Source organism: Oncorhynchus nerka, linkage group LG21 (genome assembly GCF_034236695.1).
Source record: "Oncorhynchus nerka isolate Pitt River linkage group LG21, Oner_Uvic_2.0, whole genome shotgun sequence".
NCBI classification, from domain to species: Eukaryota; Metazoa; Chordata; class Actinopteri; order Salmoniformes; family Salmonidae; genus Oncorhynchus; species Oncorhynchus nerka.
In genome coordinates this window covers 33,253,505-33,281,086 of record NC_088416.1, presented here as the reverse complement: position 1 = coordinate 33,281,086, position 27,582 = coordinate 33,253,505, and the positions used below count along the sequence as shown (strand labels likewise).

Here is a 27,582-nt window from a genome sequence, read left to right as displayed (position 1 = left end):
ACAGCACAGTCTATGACGTTGCACGCAACCATTGGTTGATGAATGCAACGTCTGAACAGGGGAACGCGACCGAAATTACGCTCAGCTTTATAGCCTGCGTTTGCACCAACAGGTTTATACGACTGTGTTTAGTGGAAGCGCGGTGAGATGATCTACAGTGCGCGCGGGACTACACTGACCTACACACCAGCTGGCATCTGCAACAAGAAGGATAATTTTGCATGTACACATAAAAATACTATTTATTGCATCTGCAGAAAACATAGCAATTGTCAAGTGAACCTTAAATAATTCTACCATCATGGAACTTGACGCGTCTATCATTCTCCCTGCGCTCTTCTTTACCATTCTTGCTGTTGTCTTGGCAGCCAAATTCATCCCCAAAAAACAACCAGAGGAGAAGAAGAAGAGGGTTAAAGTAGACAACGGAGACGACATTCCACCTTCCAGAGCTTTTGCACCAGCAGTAGCAATACTGGAAGTACCAAAAGTGGAGGTACCCCCACAAGTGGTAGAAGCTGAAGTTATACCCGAGCCAGTAACAGTTGCCCCAGTAGTTGAAGATATCAATGTTGTAGAAGAAGAGACAGTTAAAGAGCCTGAAATGATCCCTGAGGTTCAGGTAAGATATTCTGTTTAGCTTCATTGACCTGTTATGAATAGTACATCTGGGCATAGGTCATTATTTGACTAATTGGTTTGAAGGTGATGAAGTGACTCTTTGGCAACTCTCCAGAACTTCATGAACTGACTACAGCTTTTGTTGCATAGTACCTGGCCAGAAAACACTGCAATTACTCTACTTTTAAATTTCAAGTATTTGAAATCAATATCGTTTTAAATCCAATTTTGTGTAAAGTTGTGCCATTCACGCACTGCTTAAGCATGTCATTTGCAACATCAATGTATTTCTCTTGCAGGCTATTTCACATCAAATACGAATTCCAACAAAAGCTGTTGTCTCTTTTGATAATCTAACATGAAATGTGTTTATTCAGTTAATACATCCTTACATTTCATGCTGGATTTAAAATGAGCCCAGCTTGTATTGTCACAGAAGGGAAAATGACAAGGAAATACCATCTGTGTCTCCAAGGCCGTTAATACAGTACTTGATTTATAATGCCCATTTAGCTAATGACTGTGTTATGTGCGTTCCAGAGCCAATGCTCTAAAGCGCACAATAAGCAGAACTGAATGTACCCTGTCTCCCAAGGGCACTCAGCATTTTGACCCCCATACCTGCCCCCCATGTATACTATAGTGCAATTGACCTTTTCCATCACAGGCCTATATGAGCTTTAACCTGACACACACGTCACAGAGAATACATTGGAGACACCCACTATGTTTGGTCCCAAACATACAGTATTTTCTATATTTAACGACCGTGAGGTCAAGAGTATTTGGACAGTGACACATGTTTTGTTGTTTAGGCTCTGTACTCCAGCACTTTGGATTTACAGTGATACAATGTCAATGAGGTTAAAGTGCAGACTGTCATCTTTCATTTGAGGGTATTTTAATCCATATGGGGTAAACCGTTTAAAAATTACTGCTTTGTGACTGTTTTGTACACAGTCTCCCCATTGTAGGGAACCAAAAGTATCTGGACATTGAAGTCATCAAAAGTTTAGTATTTGGTTCCATATTTCTAGCAAAACAATAACTACATCAAGCTCGTGACTCTACAAACTTGTTGGATGCATTTTCAGTTTGTTTTGTTTGTGTTTCAGATTATTTTGTGCCCAATAGAAATTAATGGTGAATTAATACTGAATGAATAATGTTTGTTACTTTCTCAGAGGCACAAAAATAATGCCCCAAGACATGCTAGCCTCTTACCATTACCAATAACAAGGGAGATTATCATTTTTTTTGGAGGGGGGTATGATATTTATACCTCTGTAACTTTCTCACTCATTATTATTCATGATTAGTTCATGATTATCCGCAATCATGGGAGCATCCACATTAATGTAGAAGTGTTCAGAAACATATTATATTCTTATTTACAATAAATATGACTCCATTATGACACAATACATTATTTACCATTAGTTTCTATTTTACAGCTTCTTCTGTAGTATTTATCTTTATGCTCCTCTTTGTTAGACTGACTTTATCACTATGTTAGTGGCACCATGCCATCTAATTTGGGGTGGTTTGTGTGTACATTACCACCTGCCGTGCATTTTGCCGCGCTCACATGCTCCACACGCTAGTCGGAACTCAGACATTTCGGACTTCCTAACTGGTTGAACGCGGCACGTGGATAACTACAACCAGTTAGCAAGTCGGACATTTCAGAGTTTCCTAGTTAGGGCTATAGCACGTGAACGCAGCATTACTGTCTGAGCTGTACTATTATCTTTATTTTTTACAGTTGCATTTAAAGTGCACATTTAAGAGTGCTCTCTCTCTCTCTCTCTCTCTCTCTCTCTCTCTCTCTCTCTCTCCTCCCTCAAGGTGAAACAATCAATCAATCCAATTCATTTATAAAGCCCCTTTTATATCAGCAGATGTCACAAAGTGCTTATACAGAAACCCAGCCCATACAGCCTCCTCTGTTATGAGAGACCTAACTTCTCTCCGTTGCCTGCTATATGGGACCCAGCCAAGTTGTGCTGCTGCAGCCCTGGGGCTGGGGGAGCTCACTGGCGAGTCTACATTACGAATGGCATGGCACCTCGTGTGGCTGGCTTTCTGAGGGGCGAGATTAGAATAACATGTTGTCTGTTTTATCACCACCAGCGTTCACATCAATGATCTGGGGCTGAGCTCTCATTTACTACATTAGAAAACCACCATGCGCTGCTCCGCTCTGCACAAATTTGAAGTCTAATATTATCTACAATAACGTGTGTGCATGTTTTACCGGTTTCACATCATTCATCTGGCCTCTCATCTACCAGGTTGGTAGCTAACCTGCACTACTCTACTCTGCACAAATGTAATACAAACTGCATATTTACATTTTAACTGGAGGTGTAGAGTTCTACAATCACTAAACCTTTGCTCTGCGACCAAGGCTGCATCTTGGAGCTGTGGAATTTGGGGCTCCTTCCTGTGCTGCTTGCTTTGCTAAAAGTGTTCCCTTATCATTACCCCAACCCTCTCTCCTCCCCTCTCCTCTCCTTCATTCCCTCTGTCTGCTCATGTTTCTCCTGTATGTCTGTGTGTGCTTAGCAGCAGAGGCATGCTCTGTGTCACGTCCATAGTTCCTTCTGTTTGAACTTCACATTTCTGTTCCTTAATCTTCTCTCACTATCACTCACCTGTGTTGTTTTGGGTGTGGGGGTCAGTGTAAGATGCTCAGAAATGTGTGTTACTGTCCCCCTTCTCAAACCCTATAGACTAGTATAGACCCTATAGAGCAGCCACTATAGAGCAGCCACTGACAAATGTAAAAAGAAACATTAAGATCAGAAGCCAACCCACAGTCATTCTTCCATATCCTCACTATACTCCATCAACAGTATTGAACAGTACTTTCTCCATCAAATGTTCAATTACACATTGCCAAGACAGAGTACTGAATATTCAGCAGTCTTTTTTTGCTTGTTATGGGTTGGGTCTGCAAACCTTTTGAACGGTACCCTACACCTATAGTAGTCTGTGAATATGCCACATGTTATCGTGGCCCCGTCAAAACCAGAAAGGAAACAATCTCCACTAAAGCCCATTATTCCATACTCAAGCTGTAGCAGTGTTGGAACATTGTGTGTGTGTGCGCACACGTGTCACGGAGGAGGACACAGTATAACATACATACATGTACACAGACATGTCAGCCTATAGTGACCAATCAGGGGCCATGACTTATTAACTCCCAGTATCCAGGCCCTTTCAAGTCAATGTCTGCATTGTGTTCTGAGATTAAGACTTCCCCCTTCTCTCCTCAATGCTCCCCACTTAACTATCTGGTGATATATGCACTCTATAGATGTGTATATGTGTCAGGGTTGGCCTTAAGGTAGCAGAGATACTGCGGTATCCTTCAGGCTGAGATTGATGAGCAGTAAAACAACATTCTTGTTTTACATGTTCCAATGGCTGCTACACTCTACACCCTGCCCCCATACCCATCCTTTCTTGTTGTACAGTCAGAAAGAGTTAAGCTAGCGTTCTCTGCCTCAGGCTTGAATGTAATCATGTTAATAAAGTGTTGTATTTGCTCGCCTCTTTTAGCGATACATCTTTCATTAATTACTGTATCAGGGAGGAACAACACAAATGTTGATTGTGTCTTTTCACAAGTGTGACTTTTTTGCTTTATTTATATAAACATGTAAAACACTCAAGAAGTTGTTTACAAACCCAAAATGAGTTGCAGATGTTCTTTTCTCTCTGCACCTTCCATTCTAACCTCTTCCATCGTGCTGAAACACACTATAAATGGAAATGTGTCTGGGCCAGCTCGCTAACTCACTGCTGACGCTGAGAAGGCAGAGACACACACAGGCAACAGCTGGAGCCAGCTGTTCTTTAGTCAGATGCAACATGGAGGACACTGTAGTTTGCTGTAGTTTGCTGTCGAAGGCTGTTAACGTGTTTTGTTGCAGGCAAAACATTCTTAGTATATAAGGGCCAATGTATGGTACTTTTTGAGTGCTCATTGGGTAAATCCAATGTTTGTCAGTTGTCCCATGAAGGCAGTTCATAAGTAAATCTTAGTTATGTGTATAGTACACAGACTACAAGAGGAGACTAGGGAGTGTTTCTCAGAACATTCCTCAGCTCTCTGCTCTCTTGTGTGATCGTCAGACTCCTAACAGTATCCTGTGATGGAATCTGCAGGGCTGCTTACTCATTGGTCAAGCTCTCCGCTGACCTACCTCTCTTGGTATTTCCCCTTGTTTCTCTGCCTACCTACCTCTGCATGCACGCTGGAGCTACAGTCTGCTCTGGGCCCTGTTGTCCTTCGCTTTCCCAGCTGGACTTCACAACCAGATCCAGACAGGCACCCATCCCCATGAGAAGACAATGCCATGGCTTCAAATCACATTACAACTGCTAATTCCCCTCTGTAACACGAGCATTGGCCCATGACAAGAAGTTGGCAGTTGGCACTGACACTGTAGTGGGCACTGACTCCCTCTCTCCCCAGCTTGACTCACCATAGAGCTGAAACCCTGGTGTCTTTTCTGGCCATGTTGGGCCCTGCGCTGTGCACTAGACAAGTCAACACAGAGGAATGGAGGAGGTCTGCCCAGTGCCGGAGTGAGAGGGGGAGAGAGGAAGCAGTAGGGAGTCATTTCCATTCTTAAAAGGTTAGCCAATCCCCCAGTGAAAAGCTAAGAAACAGCAGCTCTTTGTAAATTCATTGGCCAGGCCTGCACAGGCCTCTTGGCAGGTAGTTCCTCTTAAAAGCTACCGTCAACTGCAGTGCTGTATACTGTATGTCTAAACAGTACAGTACATGCTTTCTATACAGTGTTGGTCATGGTGGGTTGAGCTGTTTCCTATAGAAGTGTTGCTGCTCTGGCTGTGTGTATTGTTCTGCCAAAACAACAGATAAACTGTATCATGTGATTCACTCTTTTGATTGCCAGTCATGTGGCCTCAATCATTGAGGATGTTCTTACTTAATAAAAGTCAGCTGTTTCGGATAACAGAACAAGGGCTAAACTATTGTATAATTTTAGTAATAATAAAACATATTCCAAGTCAATCATTATACGTGAGAATCAACATTTGGACTCAATTCAGAGCCAATGACATGCTGAAATGAAACCTCACCCACGGTCTCCAGTCCAGTGGTGATGTCATCGATGGCACAATGGAGTAGGATCTCATTCCTGCAGGCCGCCACAGCACACTGTGACCATTGACTGCCAGGACACAAAGCTGTGTGTGTTTGCCTGTTAACAACACCTCTATTAGCAACACCCTATGGCTAGCTCTGCACTTGAGAGTTCTGAACACTAATTGGCTTCATGCTACCCCACCGGATGTTCCTCGCTGTATAGCTCCACACACTGTCGAGGTATGTCTGTCGTTGTTTCATTCATTGGTAATATCAGCCACCGATAAGGCAGTGGCTTGGGGGAACAATGTGTCTGTGTGTATGCAGAGACACAGAGCAGGGGTGGGAGGTTGCTGAGACAACAGGACACTATTCCACCCCAGATGCCTTGGCCCATTGCCCTGAGCCTCTTTTCAGGGGATTGTCTGATGGACAGCAACAACATGACACAGACAGCCTGGTACCCCCTGGTCATCTCAATGGAAGAAGAGAAGAGAACTGGCATGGACAATGTAAAGGAGAGGGTACAATACACTCAAGGGGCTTCAGCGGAATTCTCAGCTGATGCAGTCTTGATGTGGACAGTAAATACACAAAGTTCATCCCGCTACATCAGAGGTGTGGTATCAACACCACCCTTGCCCACCACCTACTCAAGGGGCACGGTAGCACTATAAGTTCCCTGGGGGCGGCTAGAATTTCACTTGGCGGGCCAAGGGCCCTACCCCAACAACTCTTAAGAGGTTCTCCAGTGAGACCAATGCAGTTTATCACCCTTCTGTTTATTGTTGCTATGAAGGTAGCCACGTTATTCAGTATCCACTTGCAGAGAGGTATCATTCTCTTCTGCCTCCTTCTATGCACGGACCACTGTCAATGTTGCAGATGGCAGGTATCAGGTGTACACAGCTATGCAGCTGTCTATTTACCACCACAAACCGATGCTGGCAGTAAGACCACACTCAACGAGCTGTATAGGGCCATAAACAAACAAGAAAATGCACATCCAGAGGTCAGCGTTTCTCGTGGCCGGTGATTTTAATGTAGGGAAACTGAAATCCATTTAATTTTAAAAAATGTGCACGTCACCTGTGCAACTAGAGGCGGCAAAACTCCGACTCTGACGCTCAATGGATGTGGCAGGGCGTGCCAATTATTACGGATTACAAAGGGAAACTCAGCTGTGAGCTGCCCAACAACGCAAGCCTACCAGACAAGCTTAAATGCCTTCTATTCTCGCTTAGAGGAAAGCAACACTGAAACATGCATGAGAGCATCAGTTGTACCAGACAACTGTGTGATCTCGCTCTCCGTAGACGATGAAAGACCATTAAACAGGACAGCATTTACAAGGCCGATGGGCCAGACGAAGTACCAGAACGAGTACTCAGAGCATGCGCCTCAGGAGGCTGAAAAGATTTGGCATGGACCCTCAGATCCTCAAAGTTCTACAACTGCACCCTTGAGAGCATCTTGACTGGCTGCATCACCGCTTGGTACGACAACTGCAAGATGGTGAGTATGGCCCTGTACATCACTGGGGCCAAGCTCCCTGCCATCCAGGACCTCTATACCAGGTGGTGTCAGAGGAAGGCCCATAAAATTGTCAAAGACTCCAGTCACCCAAGCCATAGACTGTTCTGTCTGCTATCACACAGCAAGCGGTACCATACACTGCTGCTACTGTCTATCTACCCTGTTGCCTAGTCACTTTACCTCTATCTATATGAACATAGCTGCCTCAATTACCTCATACCTCTGCACATGGACTCAGTACTGGTACTCCCTGTATATAGCCATGTTATCACCTCATACCACTGCACATGGACTCGGTACTGGTACTCCCTGTATATAGCCATGTCATTACCTCATACCTCTGCACATGGACTTGGTACCGGTACTCCCTGTGTATAGCCATGTTATTACCTCATACCTCTGCACATGGACTTGGTACTGGTACTCCCTGTATATAGCCAGGTTATTACCTCATACCTCTGCACATGGACCCGGTACTGGTACTCCCTGTATATAGCCATGTTATTACCTCATACCACTGCTCAATGACTTGGTACTCGTACTCCCTGTATATAGCCATGTTATTACCTCATACCTCTGCACATGGACTCGGTACTAGTACTCCCTGTATATAGCCATGTTATTACCTCATACCTCTGCACATGGACTTGGTACTGGTACTCCCTGTGTATAGCCATGTTATTACCTCATACCTCTGCACCTGGACTCGGTTCTGGTACTCCCTGTGTATAGCCATGTTATTACCTCATACCTCTGCACCTGGACTCGGTTCTGGTACTCCCTGTATATAGCCATGTTATTACCTCATACCTCTGCACATGGACTCGGTTCTGGTACTCCCTGTATATAGCCATGTTATTGTTACTCATTATTGTTATCAACTGTGTATTTATTCCTTGTGTCACTATTTATGCCTTGTGTCACTATTTCTAAGTAAGCATTTCACTGTTAGACTACACCTGTTGTTTGCGAAGCATGTGACAAATACAATTTGCTTTGATGTGCTCATGCTGTGAGGTCATGGCCCATACACGCTAAGAAAAAAAGGTTCTACCTGGAACCAGATTATCGAAAACTTCAACAAGCATTTCTCAATGGCTGGCCATGCCTTCCGCCTGGCTACTCCTACCTCGGCCAACAGCTCCGGCCCCCCCGCAGCTCCTCGCCCAAGCCTCTCCAGGTTCTCCTTTACCCAAATCCAGATAGCAGATGTTCTGAAAGAGCTGCAAAACCTGGACCCGTATAAATCAGCTGGGCTTGACAATCTGGACCCTCTATTTCTGAAACTATCCGCCGCCATTGTCGCAACCCCTATTACCAGCCTGTTCAACCTCTCTTTCATATCGTCTGAGATCCCCAAGGATTGAAAGCTGCCGCAGTCATCCCCCTCTTCAAAGGGGAGACACCCTGGACCCAAACTGTTACAGACCTATATCCATTCTGCCCTGCCTATCTAAGGTCTTCGAAAGCCAAGTCAACAAACAGGTCACTGACCATCTCGAATCCCACCGTACCTTCTCCGCTGTGCAATCTGGTTTCCGAGCCGGTCACGGGTGCACCTCAGCCACACTCAAGGTACTAAACGACATCATAACCGCCATCGATAAAAGACAGTACTGTGCAGCCGTCTTCATCGACCTTGCCAAGGCTTTCGACTCTGTCAATCACCATATTCTTATCGGCAGACTCAGTAGCCTCGGTTTTTCGGATGACTGCCTTGCCTGGTTCACCAATTACTTTGCAGACAGAGTTCAGTGTGTAAAATCGGAGGGCATGCTGTCCGGTCCTCTGGCAGTCTCTATGGGGGTGCCACAGGGTTCAATTCTCGGGCCGACTCTTTTCTCTGTATATATCAATGATGTTGCTCTTGCTGCGGGCGATTCCCTGATCCACCTCTACGCAGACGACACCATTCTATATACTTTCGGCCCGTCATTGGACACTGTGCTATCTAACCTCCAAACGAGCTTCAATGCCATACAACACTCCTTCCGTGGCCTCCAACTGCTCTTAAACGCTAGTAAAACCAAATGCATGCTTTTCAACCGATCGCTGCCTGCACCCGCATGCCTGACTAGCATCACCACACTGGATGGTTCCGACCTTGAATATGTGGACACCTATAAGTACCTAGGTGTCTGGCTAGACTGCAAACTCTCCTTCCAGACCCATATCAAACATCTCCAATCGAAAATCAAATCAAGAGTCGGCTTTCTATTCCGCAACAAAGCCTCCTTCACTCACGCTGCCAAGCTTACCCTAGTAAAACTGACTATCCTACCGATCCTCGACTTCGGCGATGTCATCTACAAAATTGCTTCCAACACTCTACTCAGCAAACTGGATGCAGTTTATCACAGTGCCATCCGTTTTGTCACTAAAGCACCTTATACTACCCACCACTGCGACTTGTATGCTCTAGTCGGCTGGCCCTCGCTACATATTCGTCGCCAGACCCACTTGGCTCCAGGTCATCTACAAGGCCATGCTAGGTAAAGCTCCGCCTTATCTCAGTTCACTGGTCACGATGGCAACACCCATCCGTAGCACGCGCTCCAGCAGGTGTATCTCACTGATCATCCCTAAAGCCAACAGGGCCGCCTTCGTTCCAGTACTCTGCTGCCTGTGACTGGAACGAATTGCAAAATCGCTGAAGTTGGAGACTTTTATCTCCCTCACCAACTTCAAACATCTGCTATCTGAGCAGCTAACCGATCGCTGCAGCTGTACATAATCTATTGGTAAACAGCCCACCCATTTTCACCTACCTCATCCCCACAGTTTTTATTTATTTACTTTTCTGCTCTTTTGCACACCAATATCTCTACCTGTACATGATCATCTGATCATTTATCACTCCAGTGTTAATCTGCAATATTGTAATTATTCGCCTACCTCCTCATGCCTTTTGCACACATTGTATATAGACTCCCCTTTTTTTTCTACTGTGTTATTGACTTGTTAATTGTTTACTCCATGTGTAACTCTGTGTTGTCTGTTCACACTGCTATGCTTTATCTTGGCCAGGTCGCAGTTGCAAATGAGAACTTGTTCTCAACTAGCCTACCTGGTTAAATAAAGGTGAAATAAAAAAATAAAAACCAAAGAGTTCTCCTATTGGGGACAGCCGAAGAACCCTTTTGGCACCCTTTTTTCTAAGAACGTACTGACCCAAAATGACTGAGTGCATGTCAGTGGATGCCACATTTACAGAGGTCAATGAGCTGAGTGAGGGGTTAATTGGACAGGCAGTTGTTAACAGGGCCCTAAATCCTCTGCAAGCCATCCTACAGCTCTTGGACTACGTTTGGTGTCTGGGTGGTACAGACACTTGAGGAGCCTAAGAAATGAATGACTGATGCAGAATGGAATCATGACCTCATACACTTCTACTAGAGAGAGAGCTCTCTGACCAAATTTGGAGATGTAAAAATGGAGTATTGGTGATGATGTTGAATCTTAGACTTACAAAATGTGAGCAATGCATCATCTCATTCTAAAGCAGTGGTATTCAAGGTCAGGGGAACTGCAGTGGGGTTTTTGAGATCAAAATGCAGAGATCAAAATGCAATGAATGGAAGTTTATTTGTTAATATAAAATCTACATTTAACGATTTTAAGATTGTGTCATTAGATTTGTGCTAGGGTGGGGTCGAGAAATTCTGGCCCAAAAATGTGGTCCTCGCTGAAAAGGTTTGAATACCATTGCTCTAAAGGGATTCTATAGACCTACATTCAGCCCTATTATGACCCTGAATAAGATAGCTTTTGTGAATGTGTGAGTTGGGTCCTATACATGGAGTATTTTGGTGTTTAATAGCTGAGGAATTCAGTGGCAGAGGGGAAGAGGCTGTTGGTGGGTAGGTCTGCTAAATGGATTCCATTCCATTGGTTGGGTGTGAGTAGTCTAAAGAGAGCCTAACCCCTGAGCAGCCATGAGACACAGTTGGGCCTGGTAGAATCCATGCCCCTGGCCTGCTCTGTCTACTACCATTTGCTACTGTGGTGGGTTAGTCGACATGTCCATCGTCATAAAGTCTGCTCCAAGAGGAGGGGTAGGGTTGTGACACAGGTGGCCATGAGCTTCCTCTGCTAAATTTAATATACACTTTTTAAAGTCATGTGGCCAATTTATATAGACACAAATATGAACAGCCACAGGCAGAAATGTCAACAAATCATTTAATATTTTGATTAAATCACCTTCAGCTTCTTTCCTTCACTTTGTCACTTTGGTCTTCTACATTTGGAGAATTTAAAACTACTTTAGAGCTGGACTTTACTGTAAATGAGCACCCTACTTATACTCTTAGTTCTAGGCTTTAGCCATTGTTACTCTGATCAGAGATGACAGGAGGCCTCTGGCAGCGCGTCAAGCCCTGAGCCCACTGTGTCCCCATATGTGACCTCACTGTCTCTCTGTGTCCTCACTGTGAGATTAGTTCTCCCAGTATTAGACACCAAAAGCATGAAAATATATTTTTGGTGAGTGTGTATGCATGTGTATGTGAGTTCCTGTGAATCCAGTTCTGTCAGGGCTAGGGAACGGTCTGGAGAGGGAGGGGAGGAGATGGATTGAAGGGGGGTTTATTTGTGCCTGTGTCATTGGCAGGCGGCATACAGAGAGGACACAGCCACTAAACAAGAACCTGAGAGAGAGCTGCAAATGACAGCTGTCACTCATAGAAGAACCATTACAATGGGTCAAGAGGTTATGACGTCCACAGGGCTCTGCAGTTGAGTCAGCAATTTGTAGAGGTTTGCACAAAATATGCAGGTCTTACATTTCAGCATGTGAAGGATGATATTCTGGGTTATGTCCCTCCAGCACCAATTTCAGAGCAGAAAAAAAGCCTTTTCTACTTTTTATAGAATGTGGGATGCGATACTGTTTAAGTATATGGCTATATTTCCCCACCATTGACCTACTCCTTATAGACTGGAGCAATTTGGATACTATGGGGGTGTCTTATTGCTGTCTTTAGTGACAATTTGACAGACACTCCCTCTGTATTTTTGCATGAGTTCTGTTCAGCGGTTCTATTCTTGGCCGTTGCCCAAAGTCAGTACTGGTTGAGCTGATGAGTTCTCATCTACAATCACTGGCCTCAGTCATCTCTGTCTTATATTCCCCAGGAGGCTATGCATGACAAACAACACTCATCAGTTCTTGTTGTTATTACCGTGAGCAGCTGGTTCCACTAATGTAATTGTCTCAGGTACTATATAGAAACAAGTCTAGCCTAAAGCTCAGCTATATTTAGAACCTAGGACTGCTAGGTTGGGAATACAACACAATTCCCTATTAACCTCCATTAGCCGTTACACTGACCATTGAAGGCCATTGGAAAACAAAGTCATGTTCGTGGTCAGATTTTTTGCTCAATATTAATCACAATTCCATTGTTTTAAACAGCATTTCAGGTGTACAGTAGATTATATCTGTTATACACTTTGTCTCTGCAGGCTGTGCCAGAGCCCGTGCCAGAGCCCGTGGTTGAGCCAGAACCCGTGCCTGAGCCCATCCCTGAGCCAGAGCCCATCCCAGTCGTTGTTGAGGAGCCCATCCTTGACCTCATTGCCGAATCTGTGGTGGAGGTCCCCGTCAGAGAGCCCACCCCTGAGCCAGCAAGGGAACCCAACCCCAAGCCAGCGAGGGAACCCACCCCTGAGCCCATCTTCGTGACAGAGCCAGAGGACCTTGAGAGCAACGGTAGTATGTTTTAATAGTTTTTGGTGTCAGCTGTGGGTACGGTCAGTCGTCCGAAAGCAGATCAAGTTTGACTCCCTGAATGGATTGACATTAGCAATGACTAACTGCATCAAACCAACCTCAAAGGGCCCTAATGCATTAGCCAGCATTAACCGGATGCACATCACTGCATACCCAGCACATCCTCATTTAAACTGGATCTGGGGTGGCTAGCAGATACACTGGCTTGTATATACGCCGTGGGGGTATATCCTCCACTGACACATCCCCTTACAGTCTTGAGACTTGCCCTCCTTTCACTGGAACTGAGTCGTGCATTCAAACCAGCCACCCTTTTGTCTTTCAGTCAGGTCTTTTCTGATCCCTCGAGGCCCCAGGTCTCCATTGAGGCAGGTCTCATTGTGCCATGATTACAGTAAGTGTTTCCAGGTGAGAGGTCAGGCCTCCCTGGAATACTGTACAATACAACCACACAGAGCCACACAAGCACAAGAGCTTTGTGCCTACATGGGCTTTTATACTGTCACGTATATATCCGCCTCCTTTTGTTACAAATGATTTGTAGACTGTATATTGACCGCAAAAATCCCAAACAAATACTATATCATATTTGACTAAAACATAATAACATAGCATACGATCACATAACTGTATATCTCTCTATTATGCGTGGCAATACTTTGGAACAGATTTTCAAAATAACTTGGAACTGATTTGCTGTTGTTTTGTAAGTCCAACAATAAAAAATTAAATATGCATTTATTTATTTATTTATGCTTTAAAAAAAATCACCTGTGGGCCAAATTTGGCCAGAGGGCCACCAGTTGGGGAACCCTGCCTTACAGTATATCCTCACTGAATAGCATACTGACCACTGCTGCTGCTAGCAGGCAATCATCACTGTGTGTGTGTGCAGGGGAGATAATTCCAGGACAAAACGTATAGTAAAAGCTGCCGTTTTGCATGTTGAGATGGTAAAGGGGAAAAATGTGTACTTTGAGGCCAAATTTGATCTCATGTCTCCACCTCACCAGCAGTTAACTGTTGATTGACAGTGAAACATGAGTTTCATTAAGTGACATGGATGGATGATCGCTGTAGGGGAGTTTGGTTTTTAGAACAAACTGGTTAGCAAGGAATGTACATTGATTATACCAAACATTAGGAACACCTTCCTAATATTGAGTTGCACCCCAGCCCTTTGCTTTCAGAACAGCCTCAATTCGTCAGGGCATTGACTCTACAAGGTGCTGAAAGCATTCCACAGGAATGCTGGCCCATGTTGACTCCAATGCTTCCCACAGTTGTGTCCAGTTGGCTGGATGTCCTTTGGGTGGAGAACCATTCTTGATACACACAGGAAACTGTTGAGCATGAAAAACCCAGCAGTGTTGCAGTTCTTGACACAAACCGGTGCGCCTGGCACCAACGACCATACCCTGTTCAAAGGCACATAAATATTTTGTCTTGCCCATTCACCCTCTGAATTTCACACATACATACAAAATCCATGTCTCAATTGTCTCAAGGCTGAAAAATCCTTCTTTATCCGGTCTCCTCCCCTTCATCTACACTGATTGAAGTGCATTTAACCAGGGACCTTAATAAGGGATCATAGCTTTCACCTGGATTCACCTGGTCAGTCTATGTCATGGAAAGAGCAGCCATTTTTAATGTTTTGTACACTCAGTGTATTTATTGCTTCATTTGAAGTTGACAGTTACCTAAGGACATAAAATGAACACTAGTTCACCGTAATGCAGTTCCATGGAGCTACAAATATGTAAGGTCTTAACTCTCGTCATCCTATGATCATGTTTAAGATCTCTGTTGCCTTTCAGGTGTTACATGAAACACCACATTACATCTAATTATTGAGCTTGTATCTTCTCGGTAGAATGGACTCCTGGGAAAACTGATCAGTGTCTCTTTCACTGTCAGACCTGTCTATGGGATAAGCCCTGGTTTGTACCGCTGTCTGTATCAGTAAAGTGTATTCCTCTAAATGAGAGACAAACTGGCTCACTAAAACATGGGACTGTTGGGGTCGGGTTCCACCGATAGCACAGGGTTGTAATGTCACTCTGTAAATTGTAAATTGAATCAGTGACGTTGGCACACATAAAAGTGAATCAGCCACCTGACTCTGAATTTAATTACAGCCACCTGGTCACTCTTGGCTCTGTTTTGACTGTACTCTACTACTGTGTGTCCTTCCTGTAATCCTGATATACTGTAGCAACAGGACTGTAACTAACAGCCACGGTGGTCCCATAGGATTTAGAAATCGTCCAAACATTTATCTGTGTGTGTGTGTGTATGCGTGCGTTTGTGTGAACATGCATGTGTGTGTACTGTATGTATGAATGATGTGTAAGTGTGTGTTGACCATGGTCCCTCATGTTTTCTCTGACGTGGCATCAGCTGAGGAGGTGCACTTTACCCCAGGAATGAAGATTAGCAAGTTGGAGAAGCTGATGACCAAGGAGGAGATGGAGGAGGAGCAGAGGTGAGTGCCCCCCTCTCTCTCCCTACTGCCCCCCTTCTCCTGGCACTGTAGCATGACTCTAGTTAACCTATCCTCCTACTGCACGCCAAGGCAACCACCTTCTTCCTCCCTCCCCTATCCTGTCCTTGTGTGTTGACCTGGCATTTAGGTGCTATGACAACATCTATGACAAAATTTACCCTGCAGATCAGAGGGGGTTGGTCACAGAGTGGACAGTTAAACCAATAACCCACCAAAGCAGTGAGGGACTTCCAGACCTTGTACCTGTAGCTACTAACTCCCTCAAAAGAAATGTAGACTTGAGACATCCCACTGGGCACAGACGTCAATTCAACGTCTATTCCACATTGGTTCAACGTAATTTCATTGAAATGATGTGGAAACGACGTTGATTCAACCAGTGTGTGCGGTGGGATGTTCTGTATCTTTATAGGTCACCAGATTGTAAAATAAGATTAGTAAACTTCACTGAAGAAAATTGAGGGTCACTTAAGGAAGGAGACAAAAACAACAACAAAGTCTGCTTGTTTTGAAGCCTAAAGGTTACTGTTAGTTTGTAATGCTAAACATCATCCTACAGACTGTGGTGAGCTTGTGGTAGGAGGCTGGCATAGGGAGCGAACAGCCTCTCTCTCTTTCACATCCTAAAGGTTACTGTTAGTTTGTAATGCTAAACATCATCCTACAGACTGTGGTGAGCTTGTGGTAGGAGGCTGGCATAGGGAGCGAACAGCCTTTCTCTCTTTCTCTCTCTCTCTCTCTCTCACATCCTAGGGCTTGAACTTGCAAAAGCAGAGGGAGGGAGGCCTTATGTGATGTAACCCCTCAAGATGCCTCCTATCTTTTGGTTTAGCCAGTCCTGTTCTCTGCTAGTGGAGTGGTGCAGTGAGCCTGGGGCCCAATGCTTGCTGGGGGTTGGAATGACTTAGTGAGCGAGCGTGCAGGGGGCGGATGTGGACTCTATTTAGGGGTGGCAGCACTTACCGTTTTGGGGGGGGTTCCCCAGTTTCTATAGCGAGGGGAGTGGATGTCTTAAACGCCATGTGGCTTGTGCCTTCTAACACAGGAATTTAATCAAGGTCTTAAAATATCTGCCAAGCTTGGCTCTGTTGGTTTGTTATGTTCCCATGGAGTTGTGAGCTGCGGAAGAAGAAGGAGGAAGGGAGGAAAGGCATGTGGGCCCTGAGTTTCAGGAATGTTTTTCTTTGTCTTTTTTGGGGAGTATGCTTCCACTCTTGTTTGAAGCCTGAGCAGTGACTCATGGTTTTAAATGACCAACGATATATTAATACATCTTTATACGATTAACTATAGTCCCATTCCAGCCCCAAACCCAGCTATATGTTACTAAATCCCTGTGCCTTGTACCCTGTGCAGTTCACTTATGTGTTTACACACAAGAGCACAGCATGTACCTGCTCACCACACCAACCGTTGGGTCTGAATTAAACTCAACCACAACTTTGGCCTAAACTTGATTTCATAAAGCTCAGTGCAATGCTTTCCTTTTGGCACTAGGTTTTATGTGGAAAAGATGTAAGCATGTGAAACCTATTTGCATTGCCATAAGTGCCAAAGTTGGGGACAAAGCTGTGGTTAAGTTGTCTGTTTCTAAGATGTGGAATTGTGTAGAGTTCTGTGCAGCAGTACATAACAGCTTTCACCCTGCCTTTATCTTTTCAGGATAGAGCTCACACCTGACTTTACCTCTCTATAAGCAACATCGACAAGCACACTGTGAGTTAGGAAGGATTATGGGTAAGGTATCATTCAAATTTAACCCCCCCCAGAGCCTCTTATCCTCTCCCAAGTCTCAAAAATACCACCTCACCTCCCTTCTTTCTCCTCTCACCCACTACCCACATCACTGGTGAAGGGCAGAGCCATATACAGTACATATGTACAGTGCCTTTGGAAAGTATTCAGACCCCTTTACTTTTTCCACATTTTATTACAGCCTTATTCTAAAATACATTTAAAAAATACAATCTACACACAATATCCCATAATGACAAAGCGAAAATACCTTATTTACATAAGTATTCAGACCCTTTGCTATGAGACTCGAAATTGAGCTCTGGTGCATCCTGTTTCCATTGATCATCCTTGACGTTTCTACAACTTGATGGGAGTCCACCTCGGGTAAATTCAATTGATTGGACATGATTTCCAAAGGCACACACCTGTCTATATAAGGTCCCAAAGTTGACAGTGCATGTCAGAGCAAAAACAAAGGCATGAGGTCGAAGGAATTGTCCGTGTAGAGCACTGAGACAGGATTGTGTCAAGACACAGATCTGGGAAAGGGTACCAAAAAATGTCTACAGCATTGAAGGTCCCCAAGAACACAGAGGCCTCCGTCATTCTTAAATGGAAGAAGTTTGGAACCACCAAGACTCTTCCTAGAGCTGGCAGGCCAGCCAAACTGAGCAATCGGGGGAGAAGGGCCTTGGTCAGGGAGGTGACCAAGAACTTGATGGTCACTCTGAAAGAGCTCTAGAGTTCCTCTAGAGGAAATGGGGGAAACTTCCAGAAGGACAACCATCTCTGCAGCACTTCACCAAGTGGCCAGACGGAAGCCACTCCTCAGTGAATGGCACATGACAGCCCACTTGGAGTTTGCCTAAAGACTCTCTGGTCTGATGAAACCAAGATTAAACTCTTTAGCCTGAATGCCAAGCGTCACTTCCGGAGAAAACCTGGCTTCATCTCCACAGTGAAACATGGTGGTGGCAGCATCATGCTTTCGGGATGTTTTTCTAGTCTAGTCAGGATCGAGGCAAAGATGAACAGGGCAAAGTACAGAGAAATCCTTGATGAAAATTTGCTCCAGAGCGCTCAGGACCTCAGACTGGGGCGAAGGTTCACCATCCAACAGGACAACGACCCTAAGCACACAGCCAAGACAACGAAGGACAAATCTCTGAATGTCCTTGAGTGGCCCAGTCAGAGCCCGGACTTGAACATGATCGAACATCTCTGGAGAGACCTGAAAATAGCTGTGTAGCGATGCTGCCCATCTAACCTGACGGCGCTTGAGAGGATCTCCAGAGAAGAATGGGAGAAACTCCCTAAATACTGGTGTGCCAAGCTTGTAGCGTCATACCCAAGAACACTCTATGCTGTAATCGCTGCCAAAGGTGCTTCAACAAAGTACTGAGTAAAGGGTCTGAATACTTATGTAAATGTCATATTTAAATTAGCAAAGATTTCTAAAAAGCAGTTTTTGCATTGTCATTATGGGGTATTGTGTCTAGAGTGATGAGGGGAAAAAAACAATTTAAAACATTTTAGATTAAGGCTGTAACGTAACAAAATTTGGAAAAAGTCAAGGGGTCTCAATATTTTCCGAAGGCACTGCATATATGACTCTGGTGAAAGCAGTGTGTATTGAAGCATTCACCCATTTACTGATTACACTAGTATGACATCACCAACAGTGTACCTTGACACCAGGCGATTGGGCTGTAGGTTATTGTTTTTTTGTCTTTGAAGGGACCTGTTAGCCACCGATAGGCTTCCACTGATGTGGTAGAGCACATATCTGGGCACAATCTGGCAGAGCTTGCTTTATCCTTTCTATTTGACTCTTTCTGTTTGATCCCCGCCAACGACCACCAGAACTACAGTGCATTCGGAAAGTATTCAGACCACTTACCCTTTTCCACATTTTGTTACGTTACAGCCATTCTAAAATGTTAAATATGTTATTTTCCTCATCAGTCTACACACAGTACCCCATGACAAATCGAAAACAGGTTTTTAGACATTTTAGCTCATTTATAAAAACTAAAAACAGAAATACCTAATTTACAATTTAATCCATTTTAGAATAAGGCTGTAACGTAACAAAATGTGGAAAAAAGTCAACGGGTCTGAATACTTTCCGAATGCACCGTACATCACTTCCCAAACATCCCTTCCCATCCCCCATCTACGTCCCCCTGTGTCTTCAGACAGTCTACATTTACATTTACATTTAAGTCATTTAGCAGACGCTCTTATCCAGAGCGACTTACAAATTGGTGCATTCACCTTATGACATCCAGTGGAACAGTAGTGCATCTAAATCTTTTAAGGGGGGTGAGAGGGATTACTTTATCCTATCCTAGGTATTCCTTAAAGAGGTGGGGTTTCAGGTGTCTCCGGAAGGTAGTGATTGACTCCGCTGTCCTGGCGTCGTGAGGGAGTTTGTTCCACCATTGGGGGCCAGAGCAGCGAACAGTTTTGACTGGGCTGAGCGGGAACTGTACTTCCTCAGTGGTAGGGAGGCGAGCAGGCCAGAGGTGGATGAACGCAGTGCCCTTGTTTGGGTGTAGGGCCTGATCAGAGCCTGGAGGTACTGAGGTGCCGTTCCCCTCACAGCTCCGTAGGCAAGCACCATGGTCTTGTAGCGGATGCGAGCTTCAACTGGAAGCCAGTGGAGAGAGCGGAGGAGCGGGGTGACGTGAGAGAACTTGGGAAGGTTGAACACCAGACGGGCTGCGGCGTTCTGGATGAGTTGTAGGGGTTTAATGGCACAGGCAGGGAGCCCAGCCAACAGCGAGTTGCAGTAATCCAGACGGGAGATGACAAGTGCCTGGATTAGGACCTGCGCCGCTTCCTGTGTGAGGCAGGGTCGTACTCTGCGGATGTTGTAGAGCATGAACCTACAGGAACGGGCCACCACCTTGATGTTAGTCTAATATCCTTCAGGTTCTATAAGGATACAGTTAATAGTTATCATATGCTGGTGTCTCACGGCCATTGAAAACAAAGGGCCCTGCGATCATGGGAAATACTGCACTGGGGCACCAATGTTGGTCATCATCAGTGCTGCAGGGGAGACTCCCCCCCCCCCCACACACACCTTCTATTAATGCTGGTGCCAGAGGGGAATCCATTTGGAATTGGTTGGTGGTGCGTGGCACCTGCTAAACAAATGCCTGAGAGAGAATCAGTTACTCACTTACTGCACACCCAAAATGGCTGCCATGATAGTATTAAAGAGTTTTATAATTTAATGGTTGGGTGGGACTTTTATCAGGACCACTCTGATTTTAGGAGCCACCTGCAAAATTTGAACTAATCTTGTGCCAACAGCTGTGCTTGTACACACTCAGGGGGCCTTGCAGTTTTGAAGTTGAATTATAGCTGAGCCCTGAACCTTAGACCTTTGCTGCTATACCATTGGGCCCTCTGCAGGCAATATCGTGTCTGTGTGAGCAGAAATGCTTTCACTATAATTGCATTTTTATTCCAGATGGTGACAGCATTTGATCAGTGTAGCCTGAAAAGGCAAGTCAGGCCACTATTTGCAAGCCATGTTTATTGTCTCTACTTAACAAATAAAGATCAACATTATTATTGCATTAAGGCTGACTCACTGGAATATAGGTATCTTCCCAACAAATGTTTTGCTCATAAACTGTTTATGTTCAGCCTACCAGTGTCTGTAGGTCTATCTAGAATGTGTATTACTGTATGCCTGTCCTATCTCCAATTACAACATTGTTACAACTAGGGGCAACCTAGACTCAGGGGTAGACGTTACATATTCAATGTAAATCCGGGACACTCTAATAGTATGATAGAGTGTCCCGGATTTAATTTGTAGATGTCCACAATCCATTTTGTATGATATGTTAAGAAATTTTAATTCGTATGATACAGTATGTTACGAAATTGCTAAACCTATGATATGTTACGAATTGCACTTTTTTTGTGGCTAACGTTAACTAGGTGGCTAACGTTAGCTAGGTGGCTAACGTTAGCTAGGTGGCTAACGTTAGCTAGAAAAAAAGGTTAAGGTTTAGGAATTAGGTTAAAGGGTTAAGGTTAGTGTTAGGAGAAGGGTTAGCTAACATGTTAAGTAGTTGCAAAGTAGCTAAAAATGTGCGTGGGCTAAATCAGGGTCACACAGACTGTTTATTGGTAGTCTTAAACAAAACTACTTTGACACCAAAGTATTTTTTTAAATGATTTAACCTTTATTTAACAAGTCAGTTAAGAACAAATTCTTATTTACAACGACGGCCTACCGGGGAACAGTGGGTTAACTGCCTTGTTCAGGGGTAGAACGACAGATTTTTACCTTGTCAGCTCGGGGATTCGATCCAGCAACCTTTCAGTTACTGGCACAATGCTCTAACCACTACGCTACCTGCCGCCCCAAATATACACCTCACACACATTGTTATGGGCTTAAAAAATAAGATGCCTGTACCATGTCAGATATAGAGTTGAAATGTATAAAGTTTTGAGTTTGCATCCCAATATTGCATTTTAAATCAATCAAATCCAATCAAATGTTATTTGTCACATACATATGGTTAGCAGATGTTAATGCGAGTGTAGCGAAATGCTTGTGCTTCTAGTTCCGACAATGCAGTAATAACCAACAGGTAATCTAACCTAACAATTTCACAACAACTACCTTATACACACAAGTGTAATGGGATGAAGAATATGTACATAAAGATATATGAATGAGTGATGGTACAGAATGGCATAGGCAAGATGCAGTAGATGGTATCGAGTACAGTATATACATATGAGATGAGTAATGTAGGGTATGTAAACATTATATTAAGTGGCATTGTTTAAAGTGGCTAGTGATACATTTATTACATACATTTATTACATACATTTTTCCATTATTAGAGTGGCTAGAGATTGAGTCAGTATGTTGGCAGCAGCCAGTCAATGTTAGTGGTGGCTGTTTAACAGTCTGATGGCCTTGAGATAGAAGCTGTTTTTCAGTCTCTCGGTCCCTGCTTTGATGCACCTGTACTGACCTCGCCTTCTGGACGATAGCGGGGTGAACAGGCAGTGGCTCGGGTGGTTGTTGTCCTTGATGATCTTTTATGGCCTTCCTGTGACATCGGGTAGTGTAGGTGTCCTGGAGGGCGCAGATAGTTTGCCCCCGGTGATGTGTTGTGCAGACCTCACTACCCTCTGGAGAGCCTTACGGTTGTGTGCGGAGCAGTTGCCGTACCAGGCGGTGATACAGCCAGACAGGATGCGCCTTCTTCACCACACTGTCTGTGTGGGAGAACCAATTCAGTTTGTCCGTGATGTGTACGCCGAGGAACTTAAAACTTACTACCCTCTCCACTACTCTCCCATCGATGTGGATAGGGGGGTGCTCCCTCTGCTGTTTCCTGAAGTCCACAATCATCTCCTTTGTTTTGTTGACGTTGAGTGTGAGGTTATTTTCCTGACACCACACTCCGAGGGCCCTCACCTCCTCCCTGTAGGCCATCTCGTCGTTGTTGGTAATCAAGCCTACCACTGTAGTGTCGTCTGCAAACTTGATGATTGAGTTGGAGGCGTGCATGGCCATGCAGTCGTGGGTGAACAGGGAGTACAGGAGAGGGCTCAGAACGCACCCTTGTGGGGCCCCAGTGTTGAGGATCAGCGGGGTGGAGATGTTGTTTCCCACCCTCACCATCTGGGGGCTGCCCTTCAGGAAGTCCAGCACCCAGTTGCACAGGACGGGGTCGAGACCCAGGGTCTTGAACTTGATGACGAGTTCGGAGGGTACTATGGTGTTAAATGCTGAGCTGTAGTCGATGAACAGCATTCTCACATAGGTATTCCTCTTGTCCAGATGGGTTAGGGCAGTGTGCAGTGTGGTTGCGATTGTGTCGTCTGTGGACCTATTGGGGCGGTAAGCAAATTGGAGTGGGTCTAGGGTGTCAGGTAGGGTGGAGGTGATATGGTCCTTGAATAGTCTCTCAAAGCACTTCATGATGACGGAAGTGAGTGCTACGGGGCGGTAGTCGTTTAGCTCAGTTACCTTAGCTTTCTTGGGAACAGGAACAATAGTGGCCCTCTTGAAGCATGTGGGAACAGCAGACTGGGATAAGGATTGATTGAAAATGTCCGTAAACACACCAGCCAGCTGGTCTGCGCATGCTCTGAGGACGCGGCTGGGGATGCTGTCAGCCCAGACGGCTATATCACAGAAGACTGAAATATATCAAAACCGTTTGACATAGAAATACCAGATTTTCAGTTTATTAATGATGAAATTCTGAAACATATTAATAACATTCCACCCACGAGGCCACTATTTATTTGTCTGCAGGAAATGGCTTCAGCATTTGCAGACTGTATGTCAGATTTAGTCTTCAACGATAATCACGTTACACTGTGCGACGTTACCAAATTAAAATATTGATATCAACCTGGCCAGATTGTACGATTTGCTTCAGTTCTGTCGTCACAATCTGCAATTTCCCTGCAGCGGTGTATTTGATCTGAGCATGTGCCAGCACTAGCAGCGCAAGCCTCACTCAATGCTTATGCGTGAGTGAAGTGAGTTCTGAATAAATTCAAGTAGGCATCTTAGAAATAGTTTTCACATACTAACTTTATATGTCAATTTAATTTGATTGGCGATTTTGTGCATTTATTGAAATCCCACCAGGTAGCAACAAACAAGATTTTTTTACAGGGAAATCGTTCTTCTTGCACAGCATGTAGGCTAAATGTTTAATTCAAACTATTATGTTAATCTGACTATTCACAATAATTTTATTGTTGTGTGCATACTCAGTTGCGGCCGTCTTCTTATTAGTCAGTCACCGGGATCAGCCCACAACACCAGCCACACTACGCGATAAAGGACAAAAAATGTGGACACCGCTTGAACTTTGTCAGAGCCTACGATTGCACGTAGCGGTACTTAATCATCACTTAATCGGCAGACCTAGACCCTGTCACACTGAACGAGCCAAGATGTCCGACAATAGTTTACGACCTAAGAATTTGTCCGCCACGTGGAAATTTTGTCTGGGACGGCAAAGTTGTGGCATAAAACGGCTAAAATTGTACAGTCTGCAAAGGCCGTACAAAACGTAACATATAAGTGGAGTGTCCCAGATATACATTTACTATGTTACGTCTAGTCTATGAGACCAGGCTGCCAGGGGTGGAATGCTTGTTTCAATAGTTAATTATTCAGCTGTCACATTCACATGTCTGCTGCAGCTATTAGAAAGCATATGATAATCTGGTCTCTTTGTTACATTGCACTAATTAGGACATACTAACCTTTGAAATGGCATGCATCTCACACATTGCCATCTAACCTGCCTGGGAACTCTGTGGTGCTCCGGGGTGAAGTTTCTCCCAAGTGCAGATCTAGGATCAGCTTCCCCTCTCACAACCATAATTAGTAAGGAACATGCAAAACTGACCCAAAATCAGCATCTAGGGGCAACTTCACCGTACACCAGTGGGGGAGGGGGATCTGTGGTGGTGGTGGTGGTGGGTATTCTATGGTGGTATGCTATTTTCCGGGTGTGTTTTGATCAACCTTTGGTTAGAGCACTGTCTGCTTTAGGTCTCTTGAAACTACTAAACCCTGATGCATGCTGAAGTAACAATCCTGACAATGGTGAGTGATCTCACTCTTTTCCAAGTCACGAGTTTGATATCAGTCAAATTCCAATACTACTTAACATTTCTGACTCTTAAGCTAATAACAATAACTGGCTAATAATATCAATGAAATAGCTATATTTGTCAATAGATAAAACTATTTGTTTTGTACTGACATATTAGTACTCTCTTTTTTCCAGTGCAGCTGAGTAGGCGATGAAGAAACGGAATGACTCTACACCCACACCTTTCTATTCTTTACTTTGTTTTGTGAAAAGTGATCACTGAAGAAGAACCTTTGAAACCTCTGCTGAGAAGAGCGATCTCTTCTGTTGATTGTCCGGCAACTTTGCTGTTGATATGGAAAATATATGTTGCTTTTTGTCCTCTCCCCTTTTCTTTCCTTCTTTCTTACTTTTGAAGGATGTGAATTAAAGGCTATTGCTCAACTCTGCCTGTGAATAGCATGCTGCATTACACCAAACACACAAGTGCCTATGTGAATCTTTAGTCCCCGGCCCCCTTCGCTTTCTATCTGCTCTCTTACTGGTGGCGTCTATCCTTTTGATTAGAGCAGGAATGATTCATTCTGGATTCTGAGACTCTGATAGTCGCAAAGGAACGTTTGAAGATAATACATCCATGCTTATTACAGAGTATGACGTGTGGGGGGTGCAAAAAAAGTTCCCGAAAAAAGTAAGGTCGGGAACCACTGGTTTAGAAGAAATGGATGACCATTGCAATACCAATACAGTAAGGAAGTGTTTAAATAGCTATTATGGGTGAAGGGGTAGGGAAGGGTTGTGTTGTTTTTCATTGTTTTAAAATATGAAACTGTGATTTAAAGACATGACAAGTGATTTGCATGCAAAGGCCCCCTCTACCCAAGTCTTTGTCTGTGTGGCCACTGTCCATTGTGAGCCAGTCCCAGACACTTTAAGTAATGTAACAAATGCCAATCAGTAACATCCAAATAGCCTAATGATGGCATTCTAAATGCTGAGAAAACCATATATCTCACTTCTGTCCTTACTCTGACGATCACTGGGGCTTTTGTCACTTTATAAGTATGTAACCAATGCACACTGACAATGAATGGGCTTCCTTTCATATGGGACTGGAGCTCGGTAGATAGAATGGCTAAAGTGGAATATGTGTAAGACAACCCGTAGTGATTTTTGTAGAGAGATTGAAATGTTTTGTTTAAACATGACGTTTTTGGGCTTTTGTAAACTCTTGACTATTAAAAGCCAGTTTGTCTAAAACCAATGCTTGTTTAAGCCTCATACTCATTTCCACCCAGTAATCCACCCATTTTTCCATATCAGCACATCTAATTAAAATTAAATTCATCTCATCATTGAGTTTTGCTGACCTACTTTGTAGCACATTTTGTAGTACATTTACATACACAATGCTAATCAGTATTGTCATGTATTGCATCTTTCTATGTAAGCCAGAAGGTCATACATGGATTATTGATGATGATATCATAACTTCAAATCTCTCTATGTACATACGCAATAATAGCCGTTCTCATTGCACCACTCAGCATATGCTTTCTGGTAACTTGTAGGGCTTTGTATGTATTAGACGTGCCTTAGTTGATGTGCCTTTGTCAGGTAGGTGTTAACTTCGGACTTGAGATTGAAGCCCTCTGGAAGAAGGTCTTTTGAGGTGTTTTTATTGGGCAGCCAGTATGTGAATGATGACAATAATAAACTGTGAAGAACCTGTCTACCCCAGGATATGTTTTATAGCTGTGTTTATTAGAACATTAGAAGACACACAGTGCCTTGCAAAAGTATTCATCCCCCTTGGCGTTTTTCCTATTTTGTTGCATTACAACCTGTAATTGAAATGGATTTGTATTTGTATTTCATGTAATGGACATACGCAAAATAGTACAAATTGGTGAAGTGAAATTTTAAAAAATAAAATAAAAAAACTGAAAAGTGGTGTGTGCATATGTATTCACCCCCTTTGCTATGAAGCCCCTAAATAAGATCTGGTGCAACCAATTACCTTCAGAAGTCACATAATTAGTTAAATAACGTCCACCAGTGTACAATCTAAGTGTCACATGATCTGTCACATGATCTCAGTATATATACACCTGTTCTGAAAGGCCCCAGAGTCTGCAACACCACAAAGCAAGCGGCACCATGAAGACCAAGGAGCTCTCCAAACAGGTCAGGGACAAAGTTGTGGAGAAGTACAGATTAGGGTTGGGTTATAAAAAAATATCAGAAACTTGAACATCCCACGGAGCACCATTAAATCCGTTATTAAAAAATTGAAAGAATATGGCATACAACAAACCTGCCAAGAGAGGGCCGCCCACCAAAACTCACGGACCAGGGAAGGAGGCCATTATTCAGAGAGGCAAAAAAGAGACCAAAGATAACCCTGAAGGAGCTGCAAAGCTCCACAGCGGAGATTGGAGTATCTGTCCATAGGACCACTTGAAGCCGTACACTCCACAGAGCTGGGCTTTACGGAAGAGTGACCAGAAAAAAAGCCATTGCTTAAAGAAAAAAATAAGCAAACACGTTCGGTGTTCGCCAAAAGGCATGTGGGAGACTCCCCAAACATATGGAAGGAAAATGCTATCTGGCGCAAACCCAACACCTCCCATCACCCAGAGAACACCACCCCCACAGTGAAGCATGGTGGTGGCAGCATCATGCTGTGGAGATGTTTTTC

General features: G+C 44.1%; 1 protein-coding gene across 5 annotated transcripts; it reads left to right on the top strand.

Moving 5' to 3' along the window:
* The first annotated feature begins 98 nt into the window (after window positions 1–98).
* LOC115110687 (protein TsetseEP-like) lies at window positions 99–26,145 on the top strand. Of its 5 annotated transcripts, none has more exons than XM_029636538.2 (5): window positions 99–622; window positions 12,752–12,998; window positions 15,423–15,507; window positions 17,191–17,244; window positions 25,077–26,145. In XM_029636538.2, exons 1-4 carry the CDS (start codon window positions 302–304, stop codon window positions 17,222–17,224), a joined length of 687 nt encoding a protein of 228 aa, XP_029492398.2. In that variant the 5' UTR covers window positions 99–301; the 3' UTR covers window positions 17,225–17,244; window positions 25,077–26,145. The 5 variants fall into 5 exon arrangements, with proteins under 5 accessions (XP_029492398.2, XP_029492396.2, XP_029492397.2 ...); XM_029636536.2 differs by having other exon boundaries at window positions 17,191–17,265; window positions 25,082–26,145; XM_029636537.2 differs by having other exon boundaries at window positions 17,191–17,265.
* The last annotated feature ends 1,437 nt before the right edge of the window (window positions 26,146–27,582 follow it).

Coding starts and splice junctions, on each gene's coding strand:
- LOC115110687 (XM_029636538.2), top strand. CDS start 302: ATGGAACTTGACGCGTCTATCATTCTCCCTGCGCTCTTCTTTACCATT. Junction 623..12,751: donor AAATGATCCCTGAGGTTCAG/GTAAGATATTCT, acceptor TTGTCTCTGCAG/GCTGTGCCAGAGCCCGTGCC. Junction 15,508..17,190: donor GAGATGGAGGAGGAGCAGAG/GTGAGTGCCCCC, acceptor TTATCTTTTCAG/GATAGAGCTCACACCTGACT.